Source organism: Jaminaea rosea (genome assembly GCF_003144245.1).
Source record: "Jaminaea rosea strain MCA 5214 unplaced genomic scaffold BDZ90scaffold_5, whole genome shotgun sequence".
Lineage (NCBI taxonomy): Eukaryota > Fungi > Basidiomycota > Exobasidiomycetes > Microstromatales > Jaminaea > Jaminaea rosea.
The window spans coordinates 686,919-705,298 of record NW_020289979.1 but is presented as its reverse complement, the minus strand read 5'-3'; the positions used below and the strand labels follow the sequence as shown (position 1 = coordinate 705,298).

The window sequence follows — 18,380 nt, the reverse complement described above, 5'->3', positions numbered from 1 at the left end:
ACGGATGACGGAGACGGAGACGGCGAGTCGTGCGGCGGCGCTAGCCGTTCAATGTTTGCTGCACTCTTTCCTACCTTTCCTCTCAGACGAATTTCCTTTCTCCTCTTTCCCCTCGAACCCATTCTTTGGATGCGATACAACTCCTTACAGCCAAGCCATGAGCGCCGTGGATGATGCGTCTTCACCTCGCAACATGCTTCCAGACGGCCAAGGAGGTGGCGCAGCAATGGATCGAGCTACGGCGACCCTGCGAGTCGAGGGCATGACTTGTGGCGCATGCGTCGAGGTGATTACTAGCGCGGATCCGCAGCTACCATCAGATAAAACGAACATCCACTGATCATCGCAATTCCCTGTCATCCGCGCCCGCCACTACCAGTCCATCGAATCTATGTTGCGTAAACAGCCCGGCATCCTCGACGTCTCCGTTGCTCTCCTTGCTGAGCGAGCTGTCGTCGATTATGCGCCTTCTCAATGGACGGTCGAAAAAATCGTTGAGGAAGTCGAAGATGTTGGATTCGATGCTATAGTACTCAGCGATGTCAAGGTCGATTCAGCCTCAAAGCAGACATCATCGACGCAAGCAGCTGAGCAAGGCGACGCTGCACCAGCCATCGAGGAGGCGACGCTCTCCGTCTACGGCATGACCTGCTCCGCCTGCGTAGCCAGCATCGAGTCTGGAGTCCTCGAGCTGGCTGGTGTCCAGTCATGCGAAGTAGCTCTAGCGACAGAGCGAGCCAAAGTCCGGTACGACGCCAAGCAGCTGGGCTTACGCGACATCGTGGAACGCATAGAGGACGCAGGTTTCGATGTCGTCCTCGCCGATGATCGCGACTCGACGCAGCTTCAGTCGCTCAGTCGGGTCAAGGAGGTCACGCAGTGGCGACAAGCCTTCATTGCCTCGCTCACTATGGCCGTACCCGTCTTTCTCATCAGTATGGTCCTCCCCAAATGGTCCGTCACCCGGTCTATCCTCATGTGGCAGCCAATCACACAGCTTTACCTGACCGACGTCCTCTGCTTGGCCCTTACTATTCCCGTCCAATTCGGAGTCGGCCGCCGTTTCTATCGCACGGCATGGAAGGCTCTCAAGCATCGCTCGGCAACAATGGACGTCCTGGTCGTGTTCGGTACCACGGCCTCGTTCACCTACTCCGCCTTCTCCATGCTCTTTGGCCTCTTTTGCTCCTCAACACCCGAGCACATGTGCGGAAAGCCGGCAACATTCTTCGATACATCGACCATGCTCATCACATTTGTCTCCTTCGGTCGCTATCTTGAGAATGCAGCTAAAGGCAAGACGTCCGAGGCTCTGAGCAGACTCATCAGCTTGGCGCCTACTGCGGCCGTCATCTACACCGACGGGGAGAAGTGCTCGGCTGAGAAGCGCGTGCCGGGTGAGCTGGTGCAGAGGGGTGACTACGTCAAGGTTGTTCCCGGTGATCGCATCCCCGCAGATGGTGTCGTTGTGCGCGGCTCCAGCACGGTAGACGAGTCCGTCGTCACCGGAGAGTCTATGCCTGTCACCAAGCGGGTCGGCTCACCCGTCATTGGAGGCACGGTCAATGGTCTCGGCTCCTTCGACTTTTTGGTCCATCGCGCAGGGAAGGACACCTCCCTCTCGCAAATTGTGCGACTAGTTTCTGAGGCTCAGACGAGCAAGGCTCCCATTCAGGCCTTTGCCGACCGGATAGCGGGCGTCTTCGTGCCTACAGTAATCGGGCTCGGCTTGCTCACCTTTGTGAGCTGGATGGCACTCGCTCATCTGCTTGGGCCAGATCACCTCCCCCAAGTCTTCAGGGAGGAGCACGCAACCAAATTTGCGGTCTGCCTCAAGTTGTGCATCTCCGTCGTGGTGGTGGCTTGCCCCTGCGCACTGGGCTTGGCGACACCCACGGCGGTGATGGTAGGCACAGGAGTCGGGGCGCAACACGGCATCCTCATCAAGGGTGGTGGACCGCTGGAGGCGAGCGTAAAGATCCGCAAAGTCCTCTTCGATAAGACCGGCACGCTCACGAGGGGAAAGGTGGCTGTTGTGGGAGTGGCATGGGCTGGCGGGCCGGTCACGGCGCACGATGAGGACCTCGATGCACCTGTGTTGGGCGATGAAGATGGGAATAGGTTGACGCTGAGGCGGCGCGATGCACTGGAGATGGTTGGTGCGTTGGAGGGCAAAAGCGAGCATCCCCTCGGAAACGCTATTGCGGCTTACGCAAGGCGACGCTGTGGTATTGCAGAGGGGACGGAGGGCTCCACGGGCCTGGCTGTCGAGTCATTCCAGAGCATTACGGGGCAGGGAGTCACTGGCACGGTCAGAAGCAACGCTTCCTCGTCACACCCGCACCACCTATCGATCGGGAATTCTCGTCTATTCGGCGGGGCCGGTAGCAGCAGCAAGAAGGAGATGGTCTCGCCCCACCTTCCACCGAGCCTCAGTACCTTTGCCCAAGTCGAGGAGCATCTCGCCCGTACCCTTGTGTATGTGACGCTCGACTCGCAAGTCATACTCGCCCTCTCTCTCGCAGACCAAGTTCGTCCAGAAGCGCGGCGGGCGATCCGAGCCCTGCACTCCATGGGCATCTCCACCGCCTTGGTCACGGGAGACACGGAAGCTACCGCGCGGGCCGTGGCAAGACAGGTCGGGATAGATGACGAGCACGACGTGTATGCGAGCAGGACGCCGCAGGGGAAGAGTGAGCTCATCCAGGAGCTGAGGCGGGACCTAGCCCTCGACCCAAGGGGGTCGGAAGGGGGGATAGCAATGGTGGGAGACGGCATCAACGACAGCCCCGCTCTCGCCTCTGCAGACTGCGGCATCGCCCTCTCCTCCGGCTCGGACATCGCCTTGGAATCTGCCAGCATCGTACTGGTGCGCAATTCCCTCTTAGATGTGCCATCCTCTCTCCTGCTCTCCCGCCGGATCTTCCTCCAGATCAGGCTCAACTTTGCCTGGGCTACCTGCTATAATCTGGTCGCTCTACCGCTGGCCATGGGTGTCGGCCTGCCCTGGGGCTGGAAGATGCATCCCATGATGGCGGGAGCAGCTATGGCTGCTAGTAGTGTTAGTGTTGTGGGCGGGAGCCTGACTTTGAAGTGGTGGAGGAGACCGAGGCATCTTGAAGGAGGCGCTGATGGGGAGGACGGCCTTGTGTTGGAGAGCAAGAAGTCGGCGGAGGACGATGACGAAGACGCTCTCGATGAGTACGAGGCTGTGGGCGCCACTCGTGGCCGGCCCGGCTCGGCCTTTGTATGGCTGGACAGCTTGGCGAGTCGTGCCGCGAGCCTCTTTTCGCGACGGGGAGACACACGGCGTGGATCACTCGCAGGGCCAGCAGCAGCGACACCAACCACTGCGGCGCTTTCCTCGTCGGCTCAGTATCAGGCTTTGCCCTCCGTCGTCGTCAGCGGGCCGGAGGAGGACGAAGCGTACGAGATGGCTTGAGACTCGCAGCCGATTGTTCACTTTACGTGATATCCTGACAATTCCGCTCGAATCTGTTCTGTAACCGTGCATTAATGTAGAGCTTCCACTATACTGCCATGTCATCGCTGCTGGCCTTGGCTTCCCTCTCCCTCGCCTGCGGCTATCTCCTCATACCTCCTTCTTCTCGCCCCCCTCGCCTGGTCAAGCATCGAGCCTTGCATCATGCCTATCCCTGCCACGCCGACAGGTAGTGTAGTCTCCTCAACCCTCCTCGTCGCACCAATGCCGGCCCTCTCCTCCCCACCAAAACCCAGCACAGCCTCAACAGGCTCTGCCCTACCCTCCTTCTCCCCTTCACCCAAGCCTCGCCCAATCTCCCAGCCCATGGCGCGCAACATTGCATGACCGACATTACTGTCGTCGAGGGCACGACCGCTTGCCGGCTGCGGCTCAGGTTCCGGCTGAGCAGCAGAACATGCGGTAGGAGCAGGAGGACCGGGATGAAAGGTACGGTCCTGTTGATGATGACGTTTGGCGCGCTTGGCTTGGGACAGGGCAGATTCGTCGATCCCGAAGGCGACGCGACGCTCCAGGGCTCGATCCCTATACTGTGGTTGAGGAGGAGCAACGGAGGGGGCGACGATAGCTGCAGCTGCCTCACCGGAGGCGCAATCCACCTCGTTGTTCTGCGCTTCCTTCGCGACTTCGGCTGAAGGCTCTTCTCCCTCAACCTGCGCTGCCTCCTTTCTCTCCCTCTTATCCTTGTCCCTCGCTTCTCTCTTCCGCTCCCTACCCTCCGCTCTCTTGCTCTCATCCGCCAAATTGCCCCTGTGTAGTTCAGACTGAGCCTCGTGCTTGGCAAGTTGGGTTGGGGTCTTAAAGCGTCGCGAGCATAGGTAGCAGGCGAGGACGGCCGGGTCAGGGTCGGTGAAGCTTTCGCTCTCCCTGTGCGAAGTGACGGATGGGGCTGAAGAAGGTAAGGTGGTTGATGGAGGAATGGATTTCCACTGTGACGTGGTTGATATTGATGGCGCTGTGGGCTGCATAGGCGCCGATGCGGCTGGAATTGATGACTTCGTCGCAGCGACGGTGGACAGCCCGACGCCGTGCAGCTCCTCCTGCTTCCTCCCCCAATGAGCGATATTGTGCGCCGCATTTAGCTTACCTCCGAGTATCGGCGGGGCTGGTGGGACCTTGGCTTTCTTGTGCTTCTCAGAGGATGCTTGTGACTTCTCTGCTTGCTGGTGGGAGGGAGGACGACCCTCGGTTTTCTCTCGGCCTGGATTAGGCAGTGGCAACGGCCAGCCCTTTTGCCAGATCTGACATTTCGCTTCTGGATCAACCGGCTGCCAATCATGGCCTGTCTCGTCGTCGTGCCAAGTTGTAGTCCAGCTTGGTGAAGCATCCTCACCGCCGCAGGCAGGATTGCCTCGGCCCTCGCCTGCCTGGATGAAGTGGGAGCTGAAACGAGCAAAGTCAATGTGCTGCCCCTTGCTACCTGATCCCTGACTGTCGTTGCTGAGTGCTGCGATATGAGCGGTCTTGGCCTGAAATAGCTCTCTGGCTCTCAGCGCCTCCAGAGCGATCCCTGCGGCCTCGACGCTGCTGAAGAAGGCAAAGGCTGTCTTGCTCTCTTTCTTCTGTTGCTCAGCCCTATCCTCCTTCGCAGCAGGGCCACCTGTAGTAACAACGAGCACCACCCGCTGCAGGGCTCTCACGACCATCGACGAGGGATGATCGATGGTGCTGATGCTGAGAGCGAGGTGAGCTGCCGTCTGACCATCGTTTGACGCGAGGTTGGAGAGAATGAGAATGCGAGTTGGCTGCGAGGTGCGCCGCCAATCTCCTTCTTCATCCCTTGAGGCACCAGAATGCAACGGACCTCTGCTTTGCCCTTGCATAGGAGGACCTCCGTGCTGGGCAGGCCTGCTCAGCGCAGCAGGACGAGGAGGTGGTGGACCCGGTGGTGGTCCTGGCGGCGGCGGCGGCGACCGACCGTCGCGAGTCGGTTGCCAGCGATGGCTATCATGCTGGTCTGTTGGGGGCCAGTACCGATGTCTATCTTCCATCTGTTCCTTCGTTGTAGTGCAGCAGTGCCATGGCCAATATGCGTGTATGCCGTCGAGTGACGAGGAGGAGTAAAGCCAACACTCGGCCTTCCGCTCGAAGCTCCCGCTCGCCCTCGTCCGACACTGGGTCGCGCACGGCCTTTCTCGCTACCCGTTGGCAAAGCCCATCTAGTCATGCTCTTGTTCAACGGCCCAGAATCAGAAACGCATTCATTCATTGCATCGTGACGACCAGCGAGACGAGATTGCCTTCCACTGAAGTGAAGGGAGAGGGGTAGCGTAGCGAGGAAACGCAAACGAGGCGACGGTCTGTTACAGGGGCGAGGCGTGGAAATCAAAAAAGAGAGCAATGAAAAGAGCCCGAAGTGGGTAATAGACGGACGACTTGCTGCGCCGCGGGTGAAGAACGAAACGAGGCTTGCGTGAGCGAGGAAGGAAGCGTTGGTGGAATAGAGAGGTGAAGGGGATGGCCTCGGCCGGGATCCTTGAACGGGCCGTGATGGGAAATTGATCCGTAGTAGTGGTGTTGGTGGTGGTGGTGACGATGCGCTGCGAGAGTCCATCTTGGGAAGCGTGACAAGCAAATGGCCATACTTCCCGTGCTAAGTCGTCCGCTCACGCAGCCATGACCAATGCTGCTACACCCGCCACCAGCGCCATCACGGCAGCACTCGCCCTGACGCCCTGCGGTGCAGCCGCCACCTTGGCGAAATCCGTCGTGCCAGCGATGGAATTGATCTTTGGTGCCCACTTGCCACCACACTTTTCCTTCCCGGCCTTGTACAACGCGCTCTGCCCGGCGAGCGCCTTTGAATTGCTCAACCCAATCGCGTAGGGGATAGACGTCTCGAACTTGATGTACGAGGCGAGAATGTTCTGCGTGCATGCGGAGCAGAGGGCAGACTTGTCGCTGTTCGGCTGGACGAAAAGGAAGGCGATGTTTGGCAGCGAGGAGTTGCTGACCGTCGAGCCAGCAGTGTCGCTTGCGTCCGATTGACGGCGATGCAAGCGCTCCTGGAGTTGCGAGAAGAACTCTGCTTCCTCCTCGTTGAAGTCCTCTTGCAGCTCATCGGCGCTGCGCTTCGTCTTACTGCCATCCGCGGTAGACGCAACCGTGGTAAGACAGAAATTGCCATCATCGTCCTTGGAGCAGATGGCCTCCCTGAAAGGGTTCAGGAGGTAAAGCACATCATACACGTCCAGTACTCCGTCCGTCTGGCTCTTGATCTCTGGCGTGCAGCTTGACCAGAATTCGCTCAAGTACTGCCTGATCAATCCCGAATCGCATCCCGTGTTCGCGCCGCAGAGCCTTGAGAGAGACTCTTGCAGAGCGCCCGAAGCTGCATTCTTTGCTGAAGAAGACTTGGTGGCGTTGGTGTAGTAGGTTGTGGCGGAGAGAAGAGGGGCAGTGCATGCTTTGATGCTGCTGTCTGCGTTGAGCTTGGTGAGGAAGGAAGAGCAGTTTGATGAGATGCCCGTCGGAATGCCCGAGACGGCGGACGAGGTCGTTGTCTGCGCAGTCGCAGCAGAGCTAACGGCAACCAGAGCAGCCGCGAGGCCGAAGGCGAGGGATCGTGGGGAGAATGCGAGCATGACGAGAGGCGTGGAGGGTTGAGAGGGCGATACGTTGCTGCGAGAGGTTTTGTGTGTTGAGCAAAGAGAGTAATGAGCGTGTCAAGCTTTAAGGCGAGAAGAGCGTGGGATGAATTGGAAGCTTCAAGCTCCAAATGAAGTAGAGTGAAGTGAAGTGGATGGACCGAGGGTGATGAAGAGAGAGTGTGTGATGCTGCTCAGCAAGCACTCGCGGCGAGAGGATGGTGATGAATGGAAAGGAGGAACGAAGAGGGGCATCGTGTCGTCGTCCGTCGTTGCTCTCTGCCCCGGTTCTGCGTCCCTTGTCAACAGCGGCGGGGCGGCAGGCGGACCTGAGGTTCGTGAGCTGCACCGAAGGCCATTTCTGCCGGGCAGTCAAGCGGCACAAAGGCAGCGCCGAGGCGAAAAGCGTGAAGCAGTCGCGCTTGGCGGAAGCACGGGAGCGCGGGAGCGCGGGTGGGCGGCATCCAGGCAGGCAGCAGCTGCGACCTGCGACTTTGAGATTTTGGATCTGGACAATTCAACGCAACATCGAGAGCATCAAGGGCCTGGTCAAGTCAGCTGTTCTGGATAGAAGAGGGTCGTCTCGACTTCACTTCGAAGCAAAACTCTTCTCAGCTTGTCCGCAGACATGTCGCGAGGCGGTCGTGGTGGTGGTCGCGGCGGCGGGCGAGGGGGCAAGCCCACCGTACCCCTCGGCCACCTCTCCTACGGCGATGTCATGTCCACCATCCAAGGCCAGTCGTCAGAGCATCTCTACCCTTACATGCCCGACCTCCCCAAGCCAGCACCGCCTAGCGAGAAGGAGAGAAGGGCTGCTCAGTTGCAGTTGGACTACTTGGATGCCATGAGACGCGGGCCGTACTGGCCCAGGGAGACGGAGAAGAAGGTCAAAGGTGAGTGCGCGCTGCCCCGATCAGATGTCCAATGACAATGGAAGCCAAGGCATTGACACCTCCCTGCCACCATCGCGCCCAAAGACCTTCCTCGCTACACTGATCGCTACCGTCCAGAGGAGCAACCTGCCCCCTCACTTCAATCAAAAGATCTCACGCTGCAACGCGAAGTCTTCCCTCGCGAAATCTGGCGCCAGTATATGGAAGGCGAGACTCGTCGCGAGGAGCAGCGCGCCAAAAAGGAGCAAGCACAGCAGCTACGTCGCGGCAATACCGAAGGCAAATTCGACTGGGATGCCTTTGAAGCTATGAAGGCTGCTAAAGCAGGAGGAGGGGACGATGATGAGGCTGCAGCGGCCGGGGCTGGGCTGGATGACGATGACGATGGTGGGTTGGATGATGCAGATGATGAGGAGCAGCTAGGCAATTACGAGGATGAGGAGGACGATGATTATGCACAGAACTACTTTGATAATGGGGAAGATGACGGTGGAGATGATGATGGTGGGGGTGGAGAGCAATACGAGTGAGAGAGGCGGGAAGCGCACGCCAAGAGCCAGCACCCAAAAACGACGACGACGACGACGAGACCAAAATCATCTGTACTATTGCATGCAAGCCAATTCTCGCCATCACACGCGTATCTGTACTCGCTCAGAAGGACATCGTGACGTCTGCCTCCACTCTCTCCCTTTCTCTACCGAACGCTGTCTTCCCTGGCCCGGGCAATCACTCGCGCCTAGCATACATCCCAGATCTCCTCCATAGCACAGCAGAACTTTCCACAGGCCACAGACGCACTCAACGAGTACTCGCTGAGACTCATCTTCTCATCCAATCCATACTGATCAGCAAAGTCGTCCTTCCCATGCGCCATAGCTCCCAAGAAGACGGCCAGCGTCCTGGGCTGCTGCTTTCCATCCGGCCCGGGGGTTGCACCCTCCTGCGGCTTGTTCAACAAAGTCGGCAAGTGCGAGCTCAACCTCCTCAAGGGTGCATCGTACGAGAGGGTGATCTTGTACGTGCCCGGCGGAAAGTGATCCGTGACGGGATTACGGATGACCTTGAGCAGCTTCTCGGAGCCGTTGACCGATCGAATGGAGAGTCGTTGCAGTAGTTGGACCATCAGGCCACCGAAGCGCTTGAATGTGCGCGGGATACGGATCTGCGGATTGACCTCGATCAGGACGCCTTTCGCTGTGTGGATGTAGACTTGCAGCATGCCCGCCTTGTTGAGCGGAGAGTCGAGGAGAGTGAGGAGACACTAAGCAAGCGGAAATTCAGAAAGGAGTTGGTCAGTTCGGGGAGGAGAATGAAGCAGCACATCCGTGAGGTGTTGAGAGTACGCACCTGATGCACAATATCCGGCCTGGCCTCAGCGATATCCCTTCCCATCCTGGCCAACACCCTCTGATGATCATCGCAGTTGAGCAGAACGTATTTGTCGTCTCCGCCTTTGCCCGAGGAAGACGACATCTTGTAGGTCTCAAGGCAAGCCTGCTCCAGAACAACGATCAGACGCTGAGGCGGGGTGGAGCTAGTTGCGGCCGTCTTGCTCAGCTTGGGGGCGAGGGGGACGAGGGAGGAGTCTACTTTGAGACGCTTGGTCGAGGAGGACGAGGAAGAGGAAATCGGCTTCGTGGCAGCGGCAGGGACAGCAGCTGATGTGGTAGCAGCGGGTTCTGCAACATCTTCTTCCTCGTCCTCTTCATCGCCGTCCTCCTTTACCACAGTCGTCTCTGCCGCTTTGGGGGGCTTGGTTGAGTAGCTGGTGCTAGCTACGGGCTTGGGTGGCAGGGCATGCTTCAGCTTCGACCCCTTTGCCGCCGATGAAGGGCCAGCAGCATTGCTGGAAGGCGAGAAGGCGGGCGCATCAGGACGAAGAGAACGTCGCTTGGGCGAGGCAGACCCATCCTTGGGGAGGGGCTTGATGGCCCGACCTGCCGCTGAAGACGTCGGCTCAGGTGAAGAGCGCGGGGAAGATGAAGCAGAGGAAGACATTTTGGTAGCACTGCTGTGCTAGGGGAAGGACCAAGATGGATGATGATAGAGGAGCGAAGGAGTCGTGGCTGTATGCTCCTTGCGTTGAGTTGCGATGCGCTCGCTGCCTTCTCGTTGCGAGCAAAGTGCGGCCTCGTCTGCTCTCAGCCCGCGCCTCCGCCCAAAAAATTGACCCGCCTCGCCTGACTCTGCGCCTCTCCGCCAGAGCGCCTCGTTTCCCAGGCCGCCAGACGCGCCCGCTCTGGCGTCATGGCTTTCTCTCTTCTACACCACTCAGGCTCAAAGGTTGCAAGAACAGTCTGCGATGATCGTGAGATATGTGCGACTCTGTATTATCAACGAGATGCAAATGTGAGTAAGGTAGCAAAGACATCATCGTCAGAATGGTATTTCCATTATCTCCGCTCGCCTCTGCTCAGCTCCAGTCCATCCCAGGTGCAGGTACGCCTCCAGGCACACTGCCGCCCCCTCCCGCGCCTCCGCCCCCTGGCATCATGAAGTGACCCATGTGCTGCTGCTGCTGCTGCTGTTGATGATGATGGTGAAGCGCTTGCTGCATCTGATGATGATGCTGCGCCTGCTGGTGGTGCTGTTGGCCCATCCCAGCTGGCGGCATGATCCCATGAGCCATCAAGAGCGTCCTCAACTGCTCCACCTCGCACCTCGCAGCCCCAAGCGCAGCATCCCTCCTCGCCAATCTGCCCCTCAATCGCACGATCCACTCATTAGAGTGCCTCAGCAGTGCCACCTTGCTGATCGCCCTATTCGCCGTCTTGCTGAACTCCGGGTCCATCACATCGGCACGGTCGAATCCCTCCGCATCCTCGTCTTCCGTTAGGCCATCCGGTCCCAGGTATGACCCGCCAGGGGCATCCTCATCGAGCGTGATGGGAGGCAGCATACCGCGCAGCTCGTCGAAGCAGTACTTCAGGGAATCGCGACGCTTTTGCTCGGCGGCTTTGTGAGATGTGCGACGGGAGTCGGATGTCGCGGAGACGTCTCCTGCCCCATTGGCGCCGCCATCCTCATCTTCCTCGTCTTGCTCTTCATCGCCCCCTGTAGTGACACCTTCGCCCTTGGCGTTTGCGGCAAATGTGACAGAGGAAGAGCCCTTGCCCTTGCTCTTGCTGCTCTTGCTGGACGAGGACGGCTTGACGTTGCTGAGCGACTGGCTCGATGTACTCGCTCGCGAGTCGGCGCGGAATCGACTTGAGGACTGACTACCGCTTCGCTTCGACGAATCCTCCCCTGAGCTACCGCCACTGCCACCGATCCCCATCAGGCTGCCAGGCGTCATAGGCTTGCCGCCCGCAGTGGACAGGGGCGGGCCCATTGCCGTGCTGATATCGATAGGACTGGGCGTCGATGTGGCCCCCTCGGAGGGCGAAGCGTCCATGGGCTTGGCCGCGCCAGCCATGATCGGTGTAAAGGTGGCCACCTGGCTGGACGAGCGAGAGTGCCCATTGCCATTGTCACTGATCGAAGCGCGACGAGACTCGGGCTGAGACACCGTCGCAGGCGAAGCTGGCTTGCTGCTGTTGTCCTTCTTGCGCTTGACGCTTCCGGTCGTACCGACCGTAGGCTTGATCAGCGGGCTAGGTCGCTGCCTGTTCGCCCTCGCCTCGGCTGTCGTACTCCTGTTCTTGCGCGGCAGTGGGCCGGGCTTGCCCTGCAATGCAAGTGGGGAGGCACTGGGCGTGGTACCGCTCTTGCGGCTCTTGGGAGGGTAATAGTTTGGCTGCGGTACTAGGGCTGGCGAAGTGAGAGGAGAGAAGAATTGCTCACCGCCGTGTCCGAGGCTCATGTTCGAGAAGACGCTGGCGGGGGTGACAGCGGGTGACTCGAGGGGCGTGTAAGGATGGCGAATCTGGCCCAATGCTCCTGAGCCATCTGCGCCCATTGCACTTGCGTTGAGGGACAAGGGCACCGGTCCCGCTCCACCCTGCGTGCCCTGCGGCATATTCAGAGGCGACATGAAGGGGGCCTGCGACGTTGTTGATCCTCGCTGCTGCATCGATGCGCCCATGTTGAGGCCGCCAGACGCAGGCGGAGTGATGAGGCCGTACTGCGCCAGCATGGAGGCATCTGCGAGGAGCTTGGGGATGTTGTGCGAGACATCAGCCTGCGAGTCGCTGCCGAGAATGTTCATGAGGAGCTGACTGGCGTCAGCCGACATGCCGTCGCTGCCTGGCTGGAGTTGGCTATGCTGCCCGTTGCCGCCCTGCAGAGCAGAAAGGAGCTGCTGGACAGACGACTGCGACCCTTGAAGCTGCTGAGGCAGCTGCTGCATAACCTGAGGATTCTGACGAGCTCGCTGCAGTGCCTCAAGCTGTTGGCGTAGCAACGCAGTCTGGAGATTCTGCAATTGGTCTGATCGCTCCTTTTCGAGGAGAAGGCGCTGAATGTCCTGCAGGCTGAGCTGAGGAGCGGTCGACTGGCGCTGCTGGTGTTGGTCGACGCCGTTGGTCTGTATGGAAGAGAGTAACTGTTGAAGCGCTGCATTGGCCTCGTCTGAAGACTGCGTCGTTGCATTGGCGTTGGTGCGGTCGGCGGCCGGGTACACGGTATTGAGGGGGTGAGCGCCGGATGAAGGGCCCGCAGTCGACGATGCAGCTGCGCTCTCTTGACGTTGTCGATGGCTACCAGGCGAAGCGTGAGATCCGGTGCTGCTCAGTGGCCTCTCGGGAGCACTCCTCGACAGAGACCCGGCTGGGCTAGGATGACCGTCGACCGGAGCACCGGTGCCGGCGCCGCTGCCACTACCGCTGCCGTCGGTGAAGTGGGAAGATGAAGCCATGGACTGCACTAGGGATGCAGATTGTGTCGACGTCGAGGCAGGTGGAAGATTGAATAGCCCGAGGTCGTCGAGGGATTGCTGTAGGTTGAAGTCCGGCATCTCGAATTCCATGCTCAGCGACTGCGAGTGTTGGCGAGCGTTGGCGTTCGAAGGATGGGGAGAAGAGGTGGCCGAAGTCATCGTGACCATAGAAGGAGGAGACGGAGAGGTCGATGCGTGTCTACGACGTCTGTCTCTCTCTTGGCTCGCTCTATGTATGCTTCGACGAGGCGGAGATCCCCCGTGGGGTAGGGCCTCGAGAATCTGCCCTATCTATCGTCCTCGTGATGAGATGATGAAGATGCTCCAGGACCCTTGCTGCGAATCAATGGCACGCAAGGTGAACTGACGGCTTTGAGGTGAGGAGATGTCCGAGGGCGGGGCCGGCGGTGGGCGCGCCCGTCGTTGTAGGTTTGCTTGCTTGCCTTTGAGCGGGTGTACACAGCCCGCGTGAGTCGTTGTCGTTGCTAGCTAGTTGATCTGGCCGCGATAAGCTCGCCAAGGCGTTGCGGTCGCGGATGAACGTCGACCTACGAAGCTGACAGAAAGGAGCGTAGAGGATATCAAGGAAGGATGGTAGAGTGGTGAGATGGGAAAAGTGTGATCTGGTGATCGTATGCTAAGTCAAGCCAAGTCAATCGGACGTCGCGAAGAGTCCAAGCGTCCGACGAGCCTGCCCTGGCTCCCGTTTCATCCTGCATAGGTTTTGTCCGTCCTCACCTTGCTTGCTTGCTGCTTGCCCCAGTGCGAGCAAGAGCCGGGCGGCGGACGCGGTCGACGGATGGATGCTTTTTGGCAGCGCAGCGCGACACTCAGACGACTGAAGGGGGGGAGGGGGGAAGGGGGGAGGGACAGGGCAGGGAACGGCGAGAGGCAGCCCGAAGCAACCAAGCAGGCTCGGCCTCAACGCACGCAGAATTGAGTCGTTTGAGCTTCACAATTCGGACCGCGACGATGGCGAGGTGATCGGGCAGAGCAGGCAAAGCAGGCAAAGCGGAGGAGAGCAGCTCGAACGGCTCGTCCAAGGTCCGCTCACATCACGGCTCAACGCCTCGCTCTCACACGCCAGTAACGGCTCACGACGATCCACGACGGACGGCGACGACGAGGGCAACGACGTAGCGAGGGTGACGGTATAATAGAAGATGCCGCGATCAAACAACGATGAAGGTGCTTGTCACCGCAAGCATACCGCATCATCTTCGCTCTCCTCGCCGAATGTGTATCACAGCAGACAGAATCTCCGCCCGCACCCTTTGGCATTTAGACTAGGAGGCAAGGTTTGGCTCATATGTAGAAGGGCGCGAGAGGGGCAGACATGGCGGTCGGTGGGGATAGAGCACGCGACACGACGGCTAAGGGTGCATCGCTGTGCAAGACACGGCCGCCTATCGGTCGGTCATCTCCAAGTCGAAGGAGCTCCTACGTACGAGCTCGCGTTGCCTACCATTTGAAATGACGCGGCATCGCCTGGGTCTTCCGATCCGATTGTATGTCGCCGACCCCTGAGCGGAAGAGCGAGCGTGCCGTGGGTCCGTGCGGCACTGAAGAGCGCTCTCGCAGCTCGACCCCTATTCAATTTCTCTTCCGATAGCACATTGGCTGCCTAGGCTGCCTAGGCTGTCTAGCCGGCCAATGCAAGCAATTTACGCACAGATCGGAGGGGTCGGTGGGCGTCAATGTCGTGGGGGCTCTGTGCACTCTCTCCTTTTTGGTGACAGGGTCGACGGCGAACGACTCCTTTTCCCTTCTCCACCCCCTCCCGCCCTCTCCCCATCTTACCCTCCTTCTCTGACTACTCTCACCCGAGTGGGCGTCTCGCACAAGCCTCGTCTTCCTCGCCAAGCAAGATGGCTGCTACAGCTCGCCCGCTTGGGCCTCGAGCGATCCCAAATGGACCACAGTACCCGAACCCCTACGAGTCAGCCTGGTACGAGGCAGACCAACGTCTCGCTCCCTCTTACATTGCTCCTCCTCCTCAGAGCCCTCCTTCTCCTGCAGACGTGCGAATGGACTCGTACCCTTTTCCGGCTGCTCAGTCGCCCCAAGGCCGCGCTGGAGTGCCACCATCGCCCAGCAAGCTGCCTCCCGGCGCTGCGAGGCCGTACCACCAAGTTAGCAATGCTCCGCAGAGGCCGTCTAGCATGTCTGGCCCAACACCCTTACCTCAACGTCCAGCTGCTCAGCAGGGAAGACGCCTTTCTCACCAGGGCCCAGCCGACAATGGCCTGCAGCGCCAGCAGTCGCCGCTCGCTGCAAGGCCACCTTTGAGGCCATCTCACTTTCAGAGCTTCCCAACGCCGGAGACGAGGTACGCTCCAGGTCAGAGTGGCCGCACTACTGCCAATGGCAAGGGCAGCGCTTTCATGGTGAGTCCTTATCGGGCGTGTGGAGCGCTGCTTATCGCATCGCTGACCCTGTTCCACTCCCAGCACAAGGGTTTCTTCGACTTGATGCAGCTTGCCAATGATCGGGGCAACACAGCGGGAGCTTCCAAATTCCTTGGGTCGATGCAAGACGACCACCGTCCCACGAGCCCTTCGAAGTTCCGATCCACGCTCAGCAAGGCGACGGCTGGGATTCGTGGCCCTTCCAACAAGGTTGGCCCTCCTCCATCCGCTGCGGCGGCCTCCATCTCGCCAGACGGCAGCCCTCCCGCAGCTCAATCCTCACTCGCCGCCCTACCCGGCGTGAAAGCGACGAAGAAGCGTATCAATGTAGGCCAGATTTCAGCCCCTCGGCCAAGCAGTTTCGTTCACGCCGCACACGCCAGTGATGCTGAGCAAGCGGAAGCGCTGCTCAACCGCTGGGGACGAGATGGGGTCGGCAAGGTAGCTGACCCCATTTGGGTGGAGCGCACCAAGGAGGCTCTCAAGATGCAGGCGGCCCGCAATCAGGCTGAAGCTATTGCGCAAGTACAGGCGGCGATGCATCAGGACTCTTACCTCATCAATCAGCCCCGAGCACTGCAGATAATGAACGGGCTGCCTTCAAACTTTACGGCCAGTAGCGTGCCGACGATCAACAGCCTCGCACCGACGATGGGCCACTCTGTAAGCAGCGGGAGCCAACAGACGCTACACGGCATGCCGACGACGAGCGCCCCGAATACCCCTGGCGTCGGTGGCTTCGTCAACCAGTTCAAGGGTATTGCTGAGGAGGGCAGGAGCGGTGGCTCGGACGAGCCGACGGTCGAGGAGTCACGCGACACGCTCGAAGTTCCGCAAATCGCTAGACCCACGCTACCTCGCACCAACACCGCTGGCACGACGATCCTCAACCGCACTCCCAGCCCCAATGGACAAGCAGACGGAGAAGCTCAGGACTATCTCTCATACCGTAATCCCCAAGCAGCCGCTGCTCCGATCTCAATCGACGGTCTGCCAGGCGGCGGAGAACGGGGTACTGGTGGTCTGAACAAGATGTTCGAGTCGCTCACCACCAATCCAGCTGCCCGACCGACCTCGATGCTAGTTCGCGACTCCTATCTCGACGGCAGCGACCTCTCCGCTCACATGGCGGCAGAGATGGACAATCTCGCTTTGCGCCCCTCACTGACCACGGTCGAAAAGAGCGTAGCAGCCAAGATCTACTTCGAAAATCTCTACTATGGCATCCTCAAGAAGCCAGCCGCGCGCGATACCCGCCGAGCCGGCCTCGAGAAAGAGCTTGCTGGCCTTCGCATTCCCGAGTCTAGCAAGGAGGCCATTCGTTCTGCGTGGACGGCAAGGGAAACGGAGTACCTCCGCGATGTCAGAGCGAGAGTCAGCGCGAACTCTTTTGCGAAGTTGAAGACCATCGGCCACGGCGCGTTCGGTGTGGTGGCGCTCGTACGAGAAAAGGGAAGTGGGCAGCTATTCGCCATGAAGCAGTTGAGGAAAGCAGATATGCTGAGAAAGGGGCAGGAGGGCCACGTACGCGCCGAACGCGACCTCATGACGAGCGCGAGCGCTAGCGGAAGCCGACGCTGGATCGTCAATCTCGTCTACAGCTTCCAGGATACCGACCACCTCTACCTCATAATGGAGTTCATGGGCGGCGGCGATCTTCTCAACTTGCTCATCGAAAAGGACATCTTCCCCGAAGACTTCTCCCGCTTCTACGTAGCTGAGATGATCCTCGCAATTCACGAAGCCCACAGGCTCGGGTACATCCATCGGGACATCAAGCCGGACAACTTCCTCTTCACATCGCAGGGCCACATCAAGCTGGCAGACTTCGGACTGTGCCAAAGCTTCCACTGGGCGCATGACGGGGCGTACTATGATCAGCATCGCCGCAATTTGCTCAAGAAGCACGGGATTGATTTGGAAGATGCGGGGGCAGGCAGGAGGACGAGGGCAAATGGTGCTGCTGGTGGCGGCCCGCAGCGCGACGAAGCTGGACGCCCCCTCGACGATCGAGAGCTCCGCGAGATAATGAGCGACCGCAACCCTGACGGGACACCGCACACACACGTCCTGACCTGGCGGGAGAAAAACAAGAAGAAGATTGCCTACTCCGTGGTGGGCACCAACAATTATATGGCTCCCGAGGTGCTACGCGGCCTAGGCTACGATCAATCGTGTGACTGGTGGTCCCTTGGCTGCATAGTCTTCGAGATGCTCTATGGCTACCCTCCCTTTGTCTCCAAGAGTCGTCATCTCACGCGCCAGAAGATCCTCAACTGGCGTCAAACATTGCGTTTCCCTCCCAAGCCTCGAGGAATCTCTCGTGAGGCTCAGGACTTCATTCTCCGGCTAGTCTGCGAAAGGGAGGACAGGCTAGGCAGCACAAGTACGGCATCAGTCAGCAGGCCCAACTCGGTGCTGCAGAATGCTCGTCAACAGAGCGGATTCGCTCCACCAGGCGCTGGGGCCGGCGGAGCCGGTGGGCTGGCCGACGGGGTCGAGGAGCTGATGTCGCACCCTTGGTTCAAGGGAATCGATTGGGATGAGCTGCATCGCACCACCAAGCCGCCTTTCCGCCCAGCCTTGGCTCACGCGGCCGACACGCGCCACTTCGAAGACGATATTGCCGACGAGCCACTCGCTGCTCCAGGCGCTTTGACTGCCGCCGAGAACGGAGGCGTGCCCCCGCCGCCTGACCCGGCGAGAGACCCGATGCTGAGGGATAAAGCGCATGGCGGCCGACTGCTGGAGATGAGAAAGCAGCTGGCTTTTGTGGGATACACCTTCAAGAGGCCACCGGGCTTTGATCCGAGGGACATTGATGGGGAGGTGGCCGCGAGTGCGCAAGCGAATGGGCAGAGCGCAAGAGCACTGGCGCAGGCTATGGGTGCACCAGAGGGCGGAAGTCATATCAGGTCGATGTCGATGTGATGAGGGAGCAGAACTAGCGACACGAGTAGCACCAGACGATCCAGCATACCAGTGCGAGTACGACGTTTTCCAATCTGCCAGCTTGTATTTTCACGAATTTGACGAGAATGCGCATTCGTTTGCTTACCCGGCTAGGATGGCGGCAGCAGCGGCAACCGACACTTGCACGACGTTCATGGTGCAGGGTGATGGGCACCCGTGACTTCATTCGCGTGAGCTACTGCCGCTGTCAGTGACGTG

At 59.5% G+C, this 18,380-nt stretch overlaps 7 protein-coding genes across 7 annotated transcripts; 3 read left to right on the top strand and 4 right to left on the bottom strand.

Annotated features, from left to right (window-relative positions):
* Positions 1 to 71: 71 nt before the first annotated feature.
* BDZ90DRAFT_231896 (putative CCC2-P-type ATPase) lies at positions 72 to 3,844 on the top strand. Its single transcript, XM_025506045.1, has 2 exons — positions 72 to 286; positions 380 to 3,844. The coding sequence occupies exons 1-2, from the start codon at positions 158 to 160 to the stop codon at positions 3,440 to 3,442; spliced, it is 3,192 nt and encodes a 1,063-aa protein (XP_025362750.1). The 5' UTR covers positions 72 to 157; the 3' UTR covers positions 3,443 to 3,844.
* Positions 3,544 to 5,148, bottom strand: BDZ90DRAFT_259961 (hypothetical protein; the record flags this gene model as incomplete). Its single annotated transcript, XM_025508210.1, has 1 exon — positions 3,544 to 5,148. One exon carries the CDS (start codon positions 5,146 to 5,148, stop codon positions 3,544 to 3,546), a length of 1,605 nt encoding a protein of 534 aa, XP_025362749.1.
* Positions 5,149 to 5,721: 573 nt separating this feature from the next.
* BDZ90DRAFT_231894 (hypothetical protein) lies at positions 5,722 to 7,267 on the bottom strand. The gene has a single exon (XM_025506044.1). It carries the CDS (start codon positions 7,084 to 7,086, stop codon positions 6,109 to 6,111), a length of 978 nt encoding a protein of 325 aa, XP_025362748.1. The 5' UTR covers positions 7,087 to 7,267; the 3' UTR covers positions 5,722 to 6,108.
* Positions 7,268 to 7,602: 335 nt separating this feature from the next.
* Positions 7,603 to 8,570, top strand: BDZ90DRAFT_231893 (hypothetical protein). The gene is made up of 2 exons (XM_025506043.1): positions 7,603 to 7,982; positions 8,067 to 8,570. Exons 1-2 carry the CDS (start codon positions 7,718 to 7,720, stop codon positions 8,510 to 8,512), a joined length of 711 nt encoding a protein of 236 aa, XP_025362747.1. The 5' UTR covers positions 7,603 to 7,717; the 3' UTR covers positions 8,513 to 8,570.
* On the bottom strand, positions 8,566 to 10,089 carry BDZ90DRAFT_231891 (Nep1-domain-containing protein). The gene is made up of 2 exons (XM_025506042.1): positions 9,333 to 10,089; positions 8,566 to 9,246 (listed from the first exon to the last, which is right to left on the bottom strand). Exons 1-2 carry the CDS (start codon positions 9,981 to 9,983, stop codon positions 8,722 to 8,724), a joined length of 1,176 nt encoding a protein of 391 aa, XP_025362746.1. The 5' UTR covers positions 9,984 to 10,089; the 3' UTR covers positions 8,566 to 8,721.
* A 309-nt stretch (positions 10,090 to 10,398) lies between these two features.
* On the bottom strand, positions 10,399 to 12,960 carry BDZ90DRAFT_259957 (hypothetical protein; the record flags this gene model as incomplete). Its single annotated transcript, XM_025508209.1, has 1 exon — positions 10,399 to 12,960. One exon carries the CDS (start codon positions 12,958 to 12,960, stop codon positions 10,399 to 10,401), a length of 2,562 nt encoding a protein of 853 aa, XP_025362745.1.
* A 1,709-nt stretch (positions 12,961 to 14,669) lies between these two features.
* Positions 14,670 to 18,140, top strand: BDZ90DRAFT_259956 (kinase-like protein; the record flags this gene model as incomplete). Its single annotated transcript, XM_025508208.1, has 2 exons — positions 14,670 to 15,188; positions 15,252 to 18,140. 2 exons carry the CDS (start codon positions 14,670 to 14,672, stop codon positions 18,138 to 18,140), a joined length of 3,408 nt encoding a protein of 1,135 aa, XP_025362744.1.
* Positions 18,141 to 18,380: the final 240 nt, after the last annotated feature.

Excerpts from the sequence above, each read along its gene's own strand:
- BDZ90DRAFT_231896 (XM_025506045.1), top strand. The coding sequence starts at position 158 with ATGAGCGCCGTGGATGATGCGTCTTCACCTCGCAACATGCTTCCAGAC. Across the intron at positions 287-379 it reads CTTGTGGCGCATGCGTCGAG|TCCATCGAATCTATGTTGCG; the intron begins GTGATTACTAGC and ends CGCCACTACCAG.
- BDZ90DRAFT_231894 (XM_025506044.1), bottom strand. The coding sequence starts at position 7,086 with ATGCTCGCATTCTCCCCACGATCCCTCGCCTTCGGCCTCGCGGCTGCT.
- BDZ90DRAFT_231893 (XM_025506043.1), top strand. The coding sequence starts at position 7,718 with ATGTCGCGAGGCGGTCGTGGTGGTGGTCGCGGCGGCGGGCGAGGGGGC. Across the intron at positions 7,983-8,066 it reads GACGGAGAAGAAGGTCAAAG|ACCTTCCTCGCTACACTGAT; the intron begins GTGAGTGCGCGC and ends TCGCGCCCAAAG.
- BDZ90DRAFT_231891 (XM_025506042.1), bottom strand. The coding sequence starts at position 9,983 with ATGTCTTCCTCTGCTTCATCTTCCCCGCGCTCTTCACCTGAGCCGACG. Across the intron at positions 9,247-9,332 it reads GGCCGGATATTGTGCATCAG|TGTCTCCTCACTCTCCTCGA; the intron begins GTGCGTACTCTC and ends CCGCTTGCTTAG.